At 37.7% G+C, this 15,351-nt stretch overlaps 1 protein-coding gene across 1 annotated transcript in view; it reads left to right on the top strand.

The window, feature by feature from the left end:
• Positions 1–15,351, top strand: part of Agbl1 (AGBL carboxypeptidase 1) — a 723,788-nt gene that overhangs the window by 361,904 nt on the left and 346,533 nt on the right. The window contains exon 18 of the mRNA XM_087901337.1: positions 5,373–5,504. Within this exon, the coding sequence (XP_087757463.1) occupies positions 5,373–5,504 (132 nt within the window). The remainder of the gene's footprint in view (positions 1–5,372; positions 5,505–15,351) is intronic.

The following is a 15,351-nucleotide window of genomic DNA, read 5'->3' as shown; positions in this document are numbered from 1 at the left end:
CATGGTTGTTTGAATTAAATTAACCTTGCAATCAAGCTTGGACATGAATTCACCGGGAGGTGTCCTAGGGGTAGGCATAAGGACTAGGCATTAGAGCCACAATCCAGAGCACATCATTTACTTGGCTGATGAAGAAACTAAGACGCCAAGAGGGGACTCAGTTTCACTAAGGGTTAAAACACACCTTGGAAGGGCATGTAAAACACTCATCTCTAGAAGCATGAAATGTGCTTTTACTTGGATTTCCAGAGAGTTATGCTTAGCATCTCCATAGCTTTCTCTTCTGGCTACCATGTTTGTTGTCTTTCGGGGTCTTCCCCAGCAAACAGTTTCTAGATGAAACAGAATAGAAAGGGAAAAAAAAATGTTTGGATATTAAGGAAAATTTGGATTTAAATATTTACTCATCTACTCAGTAATTGAAACTTAAGTGTTTTATTTAAAATTGGGGCAATAATGCCTACTTCATCTTGAGATACTTGTTGTTATTGTTTTATAATAACTTTTATAAATCTTTAGCACATGGTTATACAATTAAGTATCCTATAACATCCATTTTGTATAACTTCTTAACATTCCAGTTGAAGCCTCACAAGTGTTCAACAGATAAATTAATTATTTATCGTTGTTGTTGCTGTGGAGAGCAACACTGAGTTATGTTAAAATTTTAATTCTTCCTGCCGCAGAGCAGACATGCAGATTTTTGTTGAATAAATTGATGAGTGAGATAGGGCTGTTGATTAATCTATGAATGTTGTGGTCTCCAAACTGGGCATACTCACTACTATTCTGGCAAACAATTTGGCTGGATGAAAATACAAGTATCACATCTTCAAGAAGAGAAGGAAAAGCTTCCTCAACTGAAATAAGTTGGTAATTTAACTTATAATTGCCCCCTGCAATTTGGAGGAGCACATGTTTCTTATAATTAACAGGCATTTATTTTTAGGGATGTCGTTCGAGTGGCTCACAGAACAATGTCTCTATTTCTTTCATTCCGAATCCTCAGAGGCCACTGGAATCCTAGGGCTTAGCAGAGCTCATTCCCACAGGTGAATAGGTCTATAATTTGTCATTTACCTCGGCTTTCAGAGTCTGTAAGGATCAGGAAGGAAAAAATAGCAACTTTTATCTCAAACTGAATCCAGCATTTAAGGCACTCCTGTCACCAAGCAGCCTCCTGGCTTTATTGAGAAAGCTGTTGCTAAGACACAGGCTTAATTTGTTTGCACACTATTCATAAGAATGGTGCGTGTTTATTCACACAGGAAAGCTGAGATGGGAGAGATAAAGGGTGGTGGAAAGTTCACCGTGGGAGACAATTAGACCTTAAACAGTTATTTTGTTGGCTCCTCTAGGAAAGAGGGTTTTCAAAGTATGATCTTGGGATCAGGACCATCAGCCTCACATGGGTGCTTGATAGAAAGACAAACACTTCAGCCTGACTCAGACTAACTCGAATCACAGAGTTGCTGGAGCATGGTTGGCCAAGTCCTCCTTGTTGTTCTGATGCATGTTGATGTATGAGACCCATTGCCACATACCGTAGGCTAGAGTATTATCCACGTCTCATCCATCACTGGACTGAGAAAATGAGAATATTCTTTCTCTGCTGGAAAGCCGTGGCGTAATCTTAGCCAGGGCAGATGGTTCAGAAGAGGATACTCATTTTTTAAAAGGCACCTCACACCTCCTCCACGAACCTCCCTAATCTGATAACTCAGATCAAACATGAACATAATATTAGAAAATAAGTGTACGCAATGCCCAAGAGGGAAATAATTTATAAACCAAAAGAATCACAAGGGTTTGCTAACAAATCATATGAAACCCAGCAAATTCTTGCTGAAATGGAGTCTCAGGGTGCTTTACTAATAAAGACAGACCATACTCCTATATATGAGCAGGTATCATGGATAAAAGTACATAATTTAAAGCTGATTTGTCAGTTTGAACAACTAGTTATCACTTTACAAATTAATCCACTGGTTTGCAATCTTCCTAATGCTGCAGCCAGTTAGCAGAGTTCCTCATGTTATGGTGACCCCAACCATAAAACCATTTCATTGCTAGCTCATAATTGTAATTTTGCTACTGTTAAGGTATATAATGTAAATATCTGATATACAGGATATCTGAAATGAGACCTCTGTGGAGGTTGCTATTCATAGTTTGAGAACCACTGGCTTAATCAGTTATGTGAGTGGTGTCTTTGCTCAACAATCACCTACGCTGAGTCAGACTGAGATGCTCGCTCTTCCTTGGCACAAGGAGAAGTAAAGGATTAAGAGATGGGCCCTGAGCTGCATTTATGATATGGTACCTATACCCACATCCTATTAGCGGAGACATTCACAAAGGCACTAGTAATGCACCGGTCAAGGGAGCATCTTCATCCTTGAGAAAGCTCCAATGTCCTCCTACACTGAAGGTCAGGTCTATAGTGGATGCCACTATTGATATAGGTCTTTGATTTGGATGGAATGTGTTAATCCAAAATAGAAGAGTAAAGAGTTGCCCTTTACCATCAAAGGCAACACGCATGCAGTGGCCATCACAACATTTCTTTCCTCAACGTTTTCCACATCTAAGTTATTGTAGATGCTCTATATCATATACACATTTTACAGATTTAGATTTACTTTTCTTTTTTGAGACAGGATTCCATATAAGCCTAGTCTGACCTCAAATTCTTTATACGGATGAGAAATGTCTGAACTCATAAGTCTCTTCAATCCATGATTCCCTTGCCTCCATCCACCAAACGTGAAGGTTATAGGTGTGCATCACCATACCTGGCCACGCTTTGGCTTTTAATTTATGATTTTATATTTAAAATGAATATTTTCATAGACAAAACAATTAGATAAACTTGCTTATTTATGTAATTTGATATTACCTTTTAGTAAACTTTTAATGATTCACATTATGTATGTGGTTAAAATGAAACTTACTCAATATTTTGTGTGTGTTTCACTTTTTCATAGAGACTTCAACCAACAAGTACTTTTGAGAATATAATTTACATTTTTATTTATGCACCTTGCAATAATTTCATGTTCACTCCATTGTTCATAATATAGATCTTAATGACTTAGAGTCTACCTTCAGTTAATATGTTACCTCATGAATACTCTACCAACTATGTAAAATGTAGGAGCTGTGGGCAGGCCTGCTTTTCATCCCGCCCAGCTCCTGCACGGCTAGCTTAGTCCCAGAAATAACAACACACAAATTGTATTCATTTAAACACTACCTGGCCCCTTATCTCTAGAGAGTTAGTTACTAGCTAACTCTCACATCTTGATTAACCCATTTCTAATAATCTGTGTAGCACCACGAGGTGGTAACCTACCGGGAAAGATTCAGCATGTCTGACATGGTGGCTGGCTCCATGGCGTCTGCCTCATTGCCCTCTTCCCAGCATTCTGCTCTGTTTACTCCGCCTACCTAATTTTCTGTCCTATCAGAGGGCCAAGACAGTCTCTTTATTAACCAATGAAAATAACACATAACAGAAGGCCCACCTACATCAGTAAAAGTATATTGAATTTGTTTTTTCATATTTTATGCTATTGTACTGATATCATTCTCCACATTGATTTTCTCCACATTAGTGCACTTATGCATTAGAATGCCATTTACATGTTATTAAAATTAGGAAAATATTTTCTTTGTCATTATATGTTTTTCTTTTGGGGAACCACAATGATTTTGTGGTTTAAAGCCTTCTGTGTTAGGAATGAAAAGGATCTCTGCTTGGCCTTCAGAAGGCCATATTTTTATATTCTCCAATGTCCTATTCCTATGTGGTTAACAAGGCTGATGGGAAAATAAATACCTCTCAAGGAAGAGTTAAGAAGTATAGGGAGGAATAATTAGACCACGATACCAACAAATGCCAAACGCTGGGTCTCTGCATACAGAGAGCTGTCCTGGAGTTGAATCAGCTACCTGGCTGGACCTGCGAGATGAAGTCTTCCCAGTTACACTTCTGGGTTGTTATGGGAAACTACATGCTGTGTCTATCCTTTTCATATGTTTGCATTTGTGTCCTTTATGGGAGTTTTAGTTCTTCTTCCAACCAAGGAAGGAGACTTTCCTCCAATTTTCTTTTCTTTTCTCCTTTTTAGGGAAAGGGAGAAGGTGAATATGGAATCTAAAAAGTATAATGACCTCTAGACTGAAATATTGATATTCTTACAGGGTAAAGTTCTCGGTGCATCTTCCTTAAAGGAGGCTAGTGCATGGAAAATGGTGGGACATGTGTTTATTTTGACCCAACAGATTATCGAAGTACTTAGCTATTGTTGGATAACAAATGACCCCCAAGTTCGGCGGCTTAAACAAAAGCTATGTACCAAAGTTATTGATGTTGAGTGAGAATCATCTGTCAGATAAATGGTTCTTCTGTTCTGATGTGGGTGGCCAGGGCTGACACCAGAACAGTGAATCTAAGTGCAAGCTCAGCTTGTCCATTCTTGACAAGATATGGCACATGGCTAAATTCAGATTGCAAAATTAAAGAGGCATATTCTACCCATTGATAGCAATGGAACACGATGAATTGTGAAAGTCCTTACATGTACAGATGGGGAGAATTTGGGGTCATCTTTTGCATCTCATAATTTTTCCTAATTGTTAACATATTTTTCAGGATTTTCAATGACTGGCTACTTTATTGTAACTTGCCAAGAAGAAAAGACTATATTTCCCCTCCACACTGATGAGGCCAGCCATGTGACTTTCTTTGATCAATGTGAGCAGATAGAGGTTTGCTTTGTTTTAGGAAAAGTCTCAACAGGTAGAACAGGAGTCTGCTTTCCCTATCACTTTGCCCTTTGTTGCAAACTAACATGTACCAAATTTGGGTTTCTCTCTCAGTTTAAGAGTAAAGTTATATAGTGTAGCCTCATAGCCCATCTGTAGTATGAATTTTTAATAAACAAGTTTGGAAAACATTGAGTTTTATGGGTCATTCTTTTTTACATTAGAATCTGGATATTTATATATTGGTTATAGTTCCTTAAAAATGTGTCTTTTCTGCCTACTTTTCAGTTTTTAAATATTTCACATAGATTTTTTTATAACTGCTGTAGCTTTTTCTTTTCTGTCTATGGCCTTATCATGAGGGAATTTACAAAAGAACTAATCGGGGCATGCATTTTTTTACTCTCTGCAACCTCCTGGGAGGCCTGAAATCTACCTTCTTCTCGAGGGTTTTTTAATGCAGCTGTGCCAGACCCCACCACTCCCAGATGACTGGTTACTCTGAGTCAACAGCATCTCTCTGACAACTCTGACATTTCAAACATGGAAGAGACCGGTGTACTAGCCTGGATTTATTTTCTCTTTTCTGATGCTTATTGTAGGTCTTCTGTGATTTCCATGGTCACTCCCAAAAGAAGAATGTGTTCCTTTATGGTTGCAGCATGAAGGAAACTTTGTGGCAAGCAGGCTGCACTGTGGGTGGCTCTGCCCTCGTGGAGGACGTCAGCTACAGGGTAAGTCACTCTATTGCACTGTATGGTATATTGTGACCACAACTTTACTGTGAGGACCTTTACTGCTTACCTTTGTTTCTAGACAGATAATTTACCACTGACCTAGAGTTTAGTTCCCATTCACCTTTTTTCTCTTAAAATAATCATCTTGATTATTTTACCCATACAGTTAATTATAATGCAAGCAGAGTAGAGGTTTCTAGATCCTCTCTACATTTGTGTTGAAAAATGTCACACTATCTGGTAACTTTATTTCTTGTCTTCTCCATGACACAGGGAATTGGTGACAAGAAGCCTTATTTTAACATCTGGCTTTATAATTATTAACTTTGTGAATTATTATTCTTCCATTTATAAAATAAATATAGTAAAAATACTGTTTTATTCATAAAGATTATGAGAGAAGCATAATGATCTTGAATGCAAAAACCTTAAGACAATACGAAGGAATAAGTATACCCCAGGCCTTTGTCAGCTAACATCTCTCTGCATGAACATTCTTTGACGAATAGAACAATGACCTGCCGAACCTAATTTTATGTCATATGGACTCCAGTCATATGGACTGCTGTATATTCACACTATGAGAAAGAACTTAAGGAGGGGAAAGAAAGGAGGACCATTCCATGTCAGGATACTATGACTGCTTAGAGAGCATCCAGAAGAGATGGAATTTACAAAGATATCCAAATGCAAAATAAACATTAGCCTTTGTTTCAAATTTTTGAAGAAAATAAAGAAGATTGTGATGATACTGATACCGTCTTCTTGTAAATCTTTTATTATTCTGAGTACTATAATTTACTGTACACAAAGCAGTAGTTCATCTCTAAGATTAACGAAATATTAAAAAAGAGAAACAAATATTCACCAAACTAAGCAGGAGTAGTGATCTATGGGATTATTCTTAGTACTAGAAGACTGAAGGTGAAGGATACTGAGTTGAAGATGAACTTGGGCTATATAGAGAAACCTACTCTCAAAAGAAAACAAAATCGAAACAAATCTACCAACCATATGAACGAAAAACCAAAAAGAAGCAAAATCAACCACTTTTCAAGCAAAGAAATTATCACATGAGAAACCAACAAATATTTACCAAATTAATCTTACCTGGAAGTATTTTCTTTGTGTTTTTCTTTAACCAGAGCTATTGACATATACTTCTGTTGATAATTTCCCTGTGGAACTTATAGCGGAATCAAGAGCACATCCTCAGAAATCTATTTGCTATAAGACTTAACCGAACTCTAACTGAATAAAATTATTTAGAAAACCAGCACATGGGGACATTCACATGGGCAGCTCATGCCAAACTGTGAAGTATAGTCTTGAATACATAATGCAGGTGAATATAAAATAGATGAATCAATTTTAGGAAAAATCAGTATGGCTTGTATTATGTCTTTTCCTGGAAAGGATAACAATATTTGTGGGCAATTCTCTCCATGGAGACATAAGAATGCACAGAACCTAAGAGCTCGTCTATACCAAGAGAACCTCAAATTGAGCAGAGGCTGGGCATCACAGCTGTCTTTCTTCTTTCTTGTTGTGTTAAAATATCCCATCCAATTGAACTTCGGAGACACAGGGCTTTCTTAGTTTACAGTTTAAGGTACAGTATTTCATGACAAGGTAGTCAAGGTAGCAGAACTTTGAAGTCACATTATACCCATAGTCAGGAAGCAGGGAGAGAAAGAAAAAGCCTAGGGAATCGTGCCACTCATAGAGCGTCAGTCTCCCCACCTCAATTAATCCAATCAAGAGAATTCCCTACAATAATAGAGGAATGCCTAAAAGCCCATATCCCAGCTGATTCTGTATTGCATCAAGTTGACAATTGAGATTAGCTATTTAAATGATCAATTACAGGGTGGGTTCTTATTCTGTGTATTCCAGCTTTACTGTATGGTTGTGTTAGTTATGTTATATTAGTTAATTAATGCAACAAGTAATTTGAGCTCAGGCTTGTGTCAAGTAAAGCAAATGACATGATCAGGGAGAGATAGGCAAACCATGGTTTCTGCCTCTGAGAGCAGGCTCTATAGTTTTTGATGTCTATGTTATTAAAATATTAGTCCTTCTGTGCACTGAAAGTCATCTCTGAGAGTCATTATTTTAGGTTGGTTAGTGTTTTTCCTTTGGAAAATGATAAAGTCAGAGTTTATATGAAATTTATAAAATGATTTTTGTTAGTACTCTGGAGTTCTTCAAACTTTATTTATGGGCTGTTAAGAAATATATGCAAGGAAAAAGTTCTTGGTTTGTCTTCTTCTCTCCTTTTTTTACTCTTAACAGCCTTACTTTGCAGTTCCTGATTAATATGTATCTCTTTCCACCATTGGTATTTTAAATCTAAGGCGCAGTAATCCATTAGTAACAAATTTGATTTTGGTGTTTATCCTAAAACATGTTTTGTATGTGTGCAGATGGATCTTTTCAGAATTGAGAGAGCTCATTCACTTTGTCATGAGGAGATGGAGACCTTGAAAGACCTTCTATGTTGGGCGCATTTATAGTCCTCTCACGTGCCAGGAGTCACACCCTGCGAGTGTATTTACATATCAAACAGAGCAACTCAATCACAGGAAATTTGTCCTTGAATAGCAGTGTCAAAATGACAAACACATTTCATACTCACTCAAAATATTTATTCAACTTTATTAATCAACCACATTGGGACTTCTAGTTGTATTACTAAGAACAGGTCAGTGAATGCATTCAGCAAAACACAATTATATAAAAGGATAAAATTAACAAAAGTTATAATTTTTAGCCTCTGGAACCTGATCAAATATAGATGGGGAAATTTCAGTCTTGAAAACTGCTGGATTTTTTTTTATGCAGAAACACTCCCAAATCTGACTTACTTAATGACTTTTTTAAAACCATATTTAAATTTATTCATCAAGATATACACAACTCAGAGCTAGGCATGATAGCAAATATGTTTATCTTGGTTCAGCTGAGGCAGGAGTATGGAAAGTTTAAGACTTACATGAGCTAAATCGTAAGGCCCCATGTCGAAGCAAGGCAGAGAAAAATAAAACAAAAGAGCAGCTTACAAATGTCAGCAAATAACAAGAGAGACAAAATCCCAACTAAACATCTCTTGCCTCCAAATGAAACCTCCAGTTCTGGAAATGAGTTACATCTAATTGAGTTTTTGGCCAAAGTGTTCCCATAAAAACCCTCCAAACAACTCAGGCTAATACTGAAGCTATTGGTTGCTCTCCATTAACTGATAGTAAAACTTGGTTGCTGAAGACAACACCTACACAAAGGATTGGGCATGGAGAAGTCAACCTGATGCCTAACTAAGCCTTCATCTCTACAGACGAGTATTCATGAAACTGGAAGGTACTTTGCACTCTACCAAAAAACACCAACCTCTCTACAATTCTTTCAGTTTACCATGATAGCTTGCCTCCAAGATATGTGGGTGCAATAGTGGCACAGAAGTTGTGGGAGTAAACATCCACTATCTGATTGCAATTAGGCCACTTCACACAATGGAACCCATGGCTGACACCACTTCAGTGACCAAGAACCTGGGACTAGATGTACCATATTGTTATGCTACAGGAACATAGCAACAAAAAATTGACTCCTATTGACATTCTGTTATTTTCATAGATTAGTGTCTTGCTCAGCCACTATCTGAAAAGTTTCCTCCTGCAGTATATGGGAAATAAATACAGAGACTCACAATTGAACAATGTGCAAAGAGTTAGAGACCTTGAAACACCTAGTCCTAATGGAGATATCTCTATCAAATCATTCCCCCTGGGCTCAGGGAACTCTGTGGTGGAAGAGGAGATGGAAAGATTATGAGAGCCAGTTACAAAACAAGACTGATAAACATATTAACTTTCAGAGACTGTGGCAGCATGCAAAGGGGGGCCTGACTAGATGTAAACCAAACTGGGGTCCCAGTACTGAGAGGGGAAGTAGATGCAAGCACCCACCCTTACCCACAAAGCTATCTCCAATTGATAGTTACAACAGAAAAATTCCTTTTCTCCAATGAAGTCTCACTGGGTATGCAACTTACATTCAAGGGCAGGCCATCTACTTCATGCCAAGTAGTAGATGGCCTACATGAAATAGATTCAATGGTAATTTTAGAGGATTTTTGACTCACATTGCTTTTACTTAAGCTTTAAGTTCTTTTATTTATATAGTATGGTGTTCAGTTTTGTTTATATGGGTTTTCTGTGTGTGCAAATGTGTCATTGTGTCTCTGTTTCTTGTGCTTTTTCTTTGGCTTTCTTTTGTCATTTGTTTTGTTTAATAATTGATGATTCTGGCTTATTTGTTTGCTTTTATTGTTGTTATTTAAGATGCTTGTTTGTTTCCTAATAAGAGTGAGAAAGGGTATGGATTTGGTTGGGTGGGGAGGTTGGAAAGGATGTGGAAGAGGTTGGGGGAGGGTAAACTATAATCAAAATACAGTGTATAAAAAAAGTCTATTTTAAATTAAAAAATGCCAGGATAAGGACACACACAGATATTCTCTCTCTTACACATACATGCATATACTCAGAGATAGAGAGACATAGAGATAGGATGGGCAAAAATATGCCACAAGATCCAGATGTGAGAGCAACTCAAAAAGATCAATATCCTGCCTCTATATAATCTTGGGTAATAGGAAAATATGTTTATGTGGAGAGGAAACTTCAGAGAGCCCAGTGAATAGAAAAATCCCCAAATATCCAAAAACTACCACAACATTGTCCTCCAAACACACCTATAAACCAATCACAAAAAATGGAAGCAGCAGGAGTTTAAGATGTTCAAGAGCAACTTTCTCCCACATTACTAGCTAGTCACCATATTGAGGAGACACAGACAAGAAGCAAATTTAAATATAGATTTTAAAACTCATCAAAGATACTGTGGTACATATCACAATAAAGATAAAGAGATTCTTCAGATTAATCTAGGAAGTGGTAAAATTCTAAAAAGATGTGGAGAAAGAGAAAATAGAATCCAGTAAGCTACAAAGTAAAATACATTATTTCATTTTTGTACTAAAAACTATAAGATTATGAAAATGACATAAATGAATTTTAGTCAGATGAGTTTTATTCAGGAGACATTGCAGCTAATAGAAATCGACTCAGTAACTCCACAGCTAAATATTTTCAAACCATTACAGAAAGCTATGTTCAAAAGTTACTGTAAAAAGAAGTAACAATGACTTTGCAGATAGGCAATCTAGTAGAGAACTGGCAACAGAAAGAAAAGAAAAGAGAAAAGAAAAGGGTGAATTCTAGGGATGAAAAGTAATATAACCAAATAAAAAATTAAGTTTATAGAATTATCATCAGTTCTGAGATTCTAAGAGAATAAATTAATGAACTTGACATAGTCAAAATTATTCAGTCTAAAGAACAGAGAAAAAATGATAGAAGAATGTAAGCAAGCTAAGATCAAACTTAGCAATATACATGCAAGGAAAGACATACAAGAAAATAATTAGGATGATAAGAATATGAAGAGTAAAGGGAAATGATAAGGGAAATGTTTTTAAGGAACAGAATAAATGAAAACATGGTGACAAACAGCAGAAGAGCACATATTAATCTGAAAACAAGTGATGACAGTAAACATGAATGGGAAAAATATTTTATTCAAATGGCAAAGACTCAACTAAAAACCTCATTTATGTGCAGTTTGTGAGATTACATACTTTCTTTTTTTTCCCAAAGTTTATTAAACTATAAAAGTTTCCATTTCCGCCCCCACCTCCAAACACCCTCCCACTCCCCCCCTCCCTCTCCTCCTCCCTCTCCATCCCTAAGAGCAGTCAGGGTTTCCTGCCCTGTGGGAAGTTCAAGTTCCTCCCCGCTCCCTCCAGGTCCAGGAAGGTGAGTATCCAGACAGACTGGATCCCAAAAATCCAGTATATGCAGAGGAAACAGGTCCCGGTATCATAGTCAATGGCTTTTCAGAAAGACTTCGGGCCAGCCACATTCAGAGAATCCGGCCAAATTCCGAGAATCTGGTTGGATCACGTGCTCGTTCAGTCCCAGTCCAACTGGCCTTGGTGAACTCTCATTAGATCAGTCCCCTTGTATCAGTGGGTGATCGCCCCCCTCGCGGTCCTGATTTCCTTTTTCATGTTCTTCCTCTTTCTGCTCCTCATTTGGACCTTGGGGGGCTCAGGCCAGTGCTCCAATATGGGTCTCCGTCTGGCTCGCCATCCATCGCCAGATGAAGTTTCCCTCTGGTCTTGCCTTCTTTGCTCACATTCTCTTTCCTTCTGCTTCTCGTTTGGACCTAGGGAGTTAAGTCCAGTGTTCCAATGTGGGTCTCTGTCTCTATCTCCATCCATCGCCAGATGAAGGTTCTATGGTGATAAGCAAAATATTCATCAGTATGGTTATGGGCCAAGGCCGGTTCAGACACCCTCTCCTCTGTCCAGAGAACAATCTGGGGATCTCTCCTTGGACCTGGGATCCCATATATAATCAAGTCTCTTGTAAACCCTAAAATGACTCCCTTAGTTGAGATATATTCTTCCCTGATCCCATATCCATCCTTCCTCCCTCCCCCCCATCCCAGTCCCCCGAGCTTTCCCCATTCCTCCCCTACTCCCTTCTCTCTAACCCTCTCCCCTTCCAACAACCCTCCCACCCCACCATGCACCCGAGGTTACCTGGGGCTCTTGTCTATTTCCAATCTCCAGGAGGATAACTACATGATTATCTTCAGGTTCACCTTCTTATTTAGCTTCTCTAGGATCACGAATAATAGGCTCAAAGTCCTTTAATTATGGCTAGAATCCACTTATGAGTGAATACATACCATATTCCTCTTTTTGGGTCTCACTTACCTCACTTAGTAAAGCGTTTTCTTTGTCCATCCATTTGCATGCAAAATTCAAGATGTCATTGTTTTTTACCGCTGAGTAAAATTCTAATGTATATATATTCCACACCTTCTTTAACTATTCTTCTATTGAGGGGCACCTAGGTTGTTTCCAGGTTCTGGCTATTTGGCTATTACAAATAGTGCTGCTATGAACATAGTTGAACAAATGCTTTTGTGGTATGATAGGGCATCTCTTGGGTATATTCCCAAGAGTGGAATTGCTGGGTCTTGAGGGAGGTTGACTCCCAGTTTCCTGAGAAATCGCCACACTGATTTCCACAGTGGCTGCACAAGTTTGCATTCCCACCAACGGTGGATGAGAGTTCCCCTCATTCCACATCCTCTCCAGCATAGGCTATCATTGGTGTTTTTGACTTTAGCTAATCTGACCGGTGTAAAATGGTATCTCATAGTTGTTTTGATTTGCATTTCCCTGATCGCTAAGGATGTTGAGCATGACCTTAAGTGTCTAAAGGATGAAAATGAGAGTAGGGAGCAGATTTATCAAGCAAAAAGTTCTGATACCAGCGACCAGTGATTACATTGAGATAAGAAAACATAGATTTTAATCGTAGAGGTAGATTTTGAAAAGAAGGTTATTTGTTGTTCTCCAAAGACTAACACAAGAACATGATAATGATGCATCAACCCCAAACACATTGAGTAACATTAAAATTTAATGCTAAAGTTTGGATAGTTCACTACTCTACTATCTTGGAAATGCTATCTTGGCTTAACAGTCATATATTAGGAGTATGTGATTTGATATCTGTCAGGAAATCATGCACACTCTTTCTGCATGAAAATCAAGATTGTCTCAGGATAGGAGCTTAGTGACAGAAAAACTAATCTCAGAAAACTTTTTTTAAAAAAACAAAGCAAAACAGCCTGAAGCCATACAAAAGTATCTACCTGCAGCAACAGAGTTATGTAACAAATCAGGTTTGCAAGGAACTGGATAGTCTTGAACTCCTAGAAGTTAAACAACATTAAAAAAATTAATTGATGACTTAAAGAGGAAAACTGAGGAGAAATTAGAAAATGCTTTGATCTGATTAACAATGAAAACACAGTGTATCAGAGTGTGTGGCATATAGTTATGTCATAAAGAGAGAAAAATATGTAGCTTATAGCTTTGGATGCTTAGTTAGAAAGGTGGATTTTAAAGGAGTCATCTAAGCCTGCACATTTGGAATTAAATATAAGAGACTAAAAAGAGCAATATTGGGCTGGTGTGATGGCTCAGTGGTTAAGAGAACATACTGTTTTTGTAGAGGACCTGGTTCAATTCCTAGTATCCAGGCCATGCTGCTCACTCTACCTGTAGCTTAAACTCCCAGAGGACCTGGCACCTCTAAACTCAGAAGTCAACTCCACCCATGGGTACATACCTACATACTGTTACACACACACACATAGGCATGCACACAATTTTTAAAAATCAATAAGCAAACACATATTTTCTTAGGTAAGATGAGAGAAAGAGGAGGTGAAGAAGGAGGAGGAGGAGGAAAAAGAAGGAGAAGAAAAGAAAGAGAAGAATTAGGGTGAAAAAAGAAGAAAAAAGAAAGCCAAGTGAAATAAATAAAGCAGAAATTATATAAAGAATAGAAAAACAGGGACTTTGGGGATGGTTCAGTAGGTAAAATGGTTGCTAATCAAGCATAAGAACCTTAGTAAAGCCAGAGCCCAAGTAAAGCCAGGCATGACAGCATGCTTGTGTAATCCCAGCATGCCTAGAGGGAGTTAGGAAGCAGAAACAGGAGAATTCCCTGCAGATTGATGTTCAGCAGGCCTATTGAAATATACAGTGGTGGCCAACAAAGAGATGGTGTCTCAAGAAACGTGGAAGTTGGGGACTGACACCCAAGGTGGCCCTCTGATATCCATATGCACATGCACACACACCCGTACATACAACCCATCATACAGACACACACAGACACATTGAGAGAGGGAGAGAGATGAAAGTATAATGCATATAAAATCCATGTATCCTAGTGTGAATTATTAAAAGGGTCAAGAAAAATGATGACACTTCAGCCAGAATTTAAGGAAAAGAAAGATAATACAAATTACCAGTCGTGAATGAAAGAGGAAGCTTCTCTACAGAACTCAAAAATTGTGAGAAGTTTTTCATTAATAACTACAAGTCAAATGGAAAAATTGTTTGTAGGACATAAACTATGAAATTTGACTGAAAAAAACGAAAAAATTAAGTGCATCTTAAGAAAGTAAATTGAATTAGAATTCACAAATATCCCACAAATCAAAACCTAGACCTAAATAACTTTGTTGGTGAATTCTAGTCAACTCTCAAGACATAGATAACAGTCAATGTAACAAGGCAAGAATCGTTTTTAAAAATTGAGGAGCAATGCTTGCTAACCTTTTTTGAAGCCTGAATTATCCTGATGCTAAAGCCATAAAAAAAGATATTACAAGTAGAGATAGCAACAGTTCAATGATTCTTGGAAATACCTATACAAAACTATTTTCCAAAGCATTATCAAGTCAATCCAGCAGCATGTAAAACTTCTTCAGCTGTGACAAAGTGGGGTTTATCTCATGGAGGCAAAATTAAATATTTAGAAGTACAATACTATCATATTTCTTTCAGACAAACACATAACAAAGCCTGCATCATCTCAAAAATGATGACTGTATCATCTGAAAAATAATTTGACAAGAACACTCATTTAAACTCAAATCTCATAACTGATAATGAAAAGGGAAAATTGATTTGAGATTCACGTGGTAGAAATAACTTACAGTCACAAGTTGTCTTCTGACTTCTCAGGCCACTGCGGAATGTCTTCCCTACACAAACATATAAAGGAAGGCTTAAGTTAGACAGGTAACATTATATTTAATGGTAAAAGCCTCAATATTTCCCCCATAAAATTAGGAACAAAGCAGGGCTGTTTGCTCTTGCCACATCTGTTCAAGACAGTGTTAGATACTC

The sequence above is a fragment of the Myodes glareolus genome, chromosome 24, assembly GCF_982192425.1.
Source record: "Myodes glareolus chromosome 24, mMyoGla1.1, whole genome shotgun sequence".
Lineage (NCBI taxonomy): Eukaryota > Metazoa > Chordata > Mammalia > Rodentia > Cricetidae > Myodes > Myodes glareolus.
This window is presented reverse-complemented; position numbering and strand designations above follow the sequence as displayed.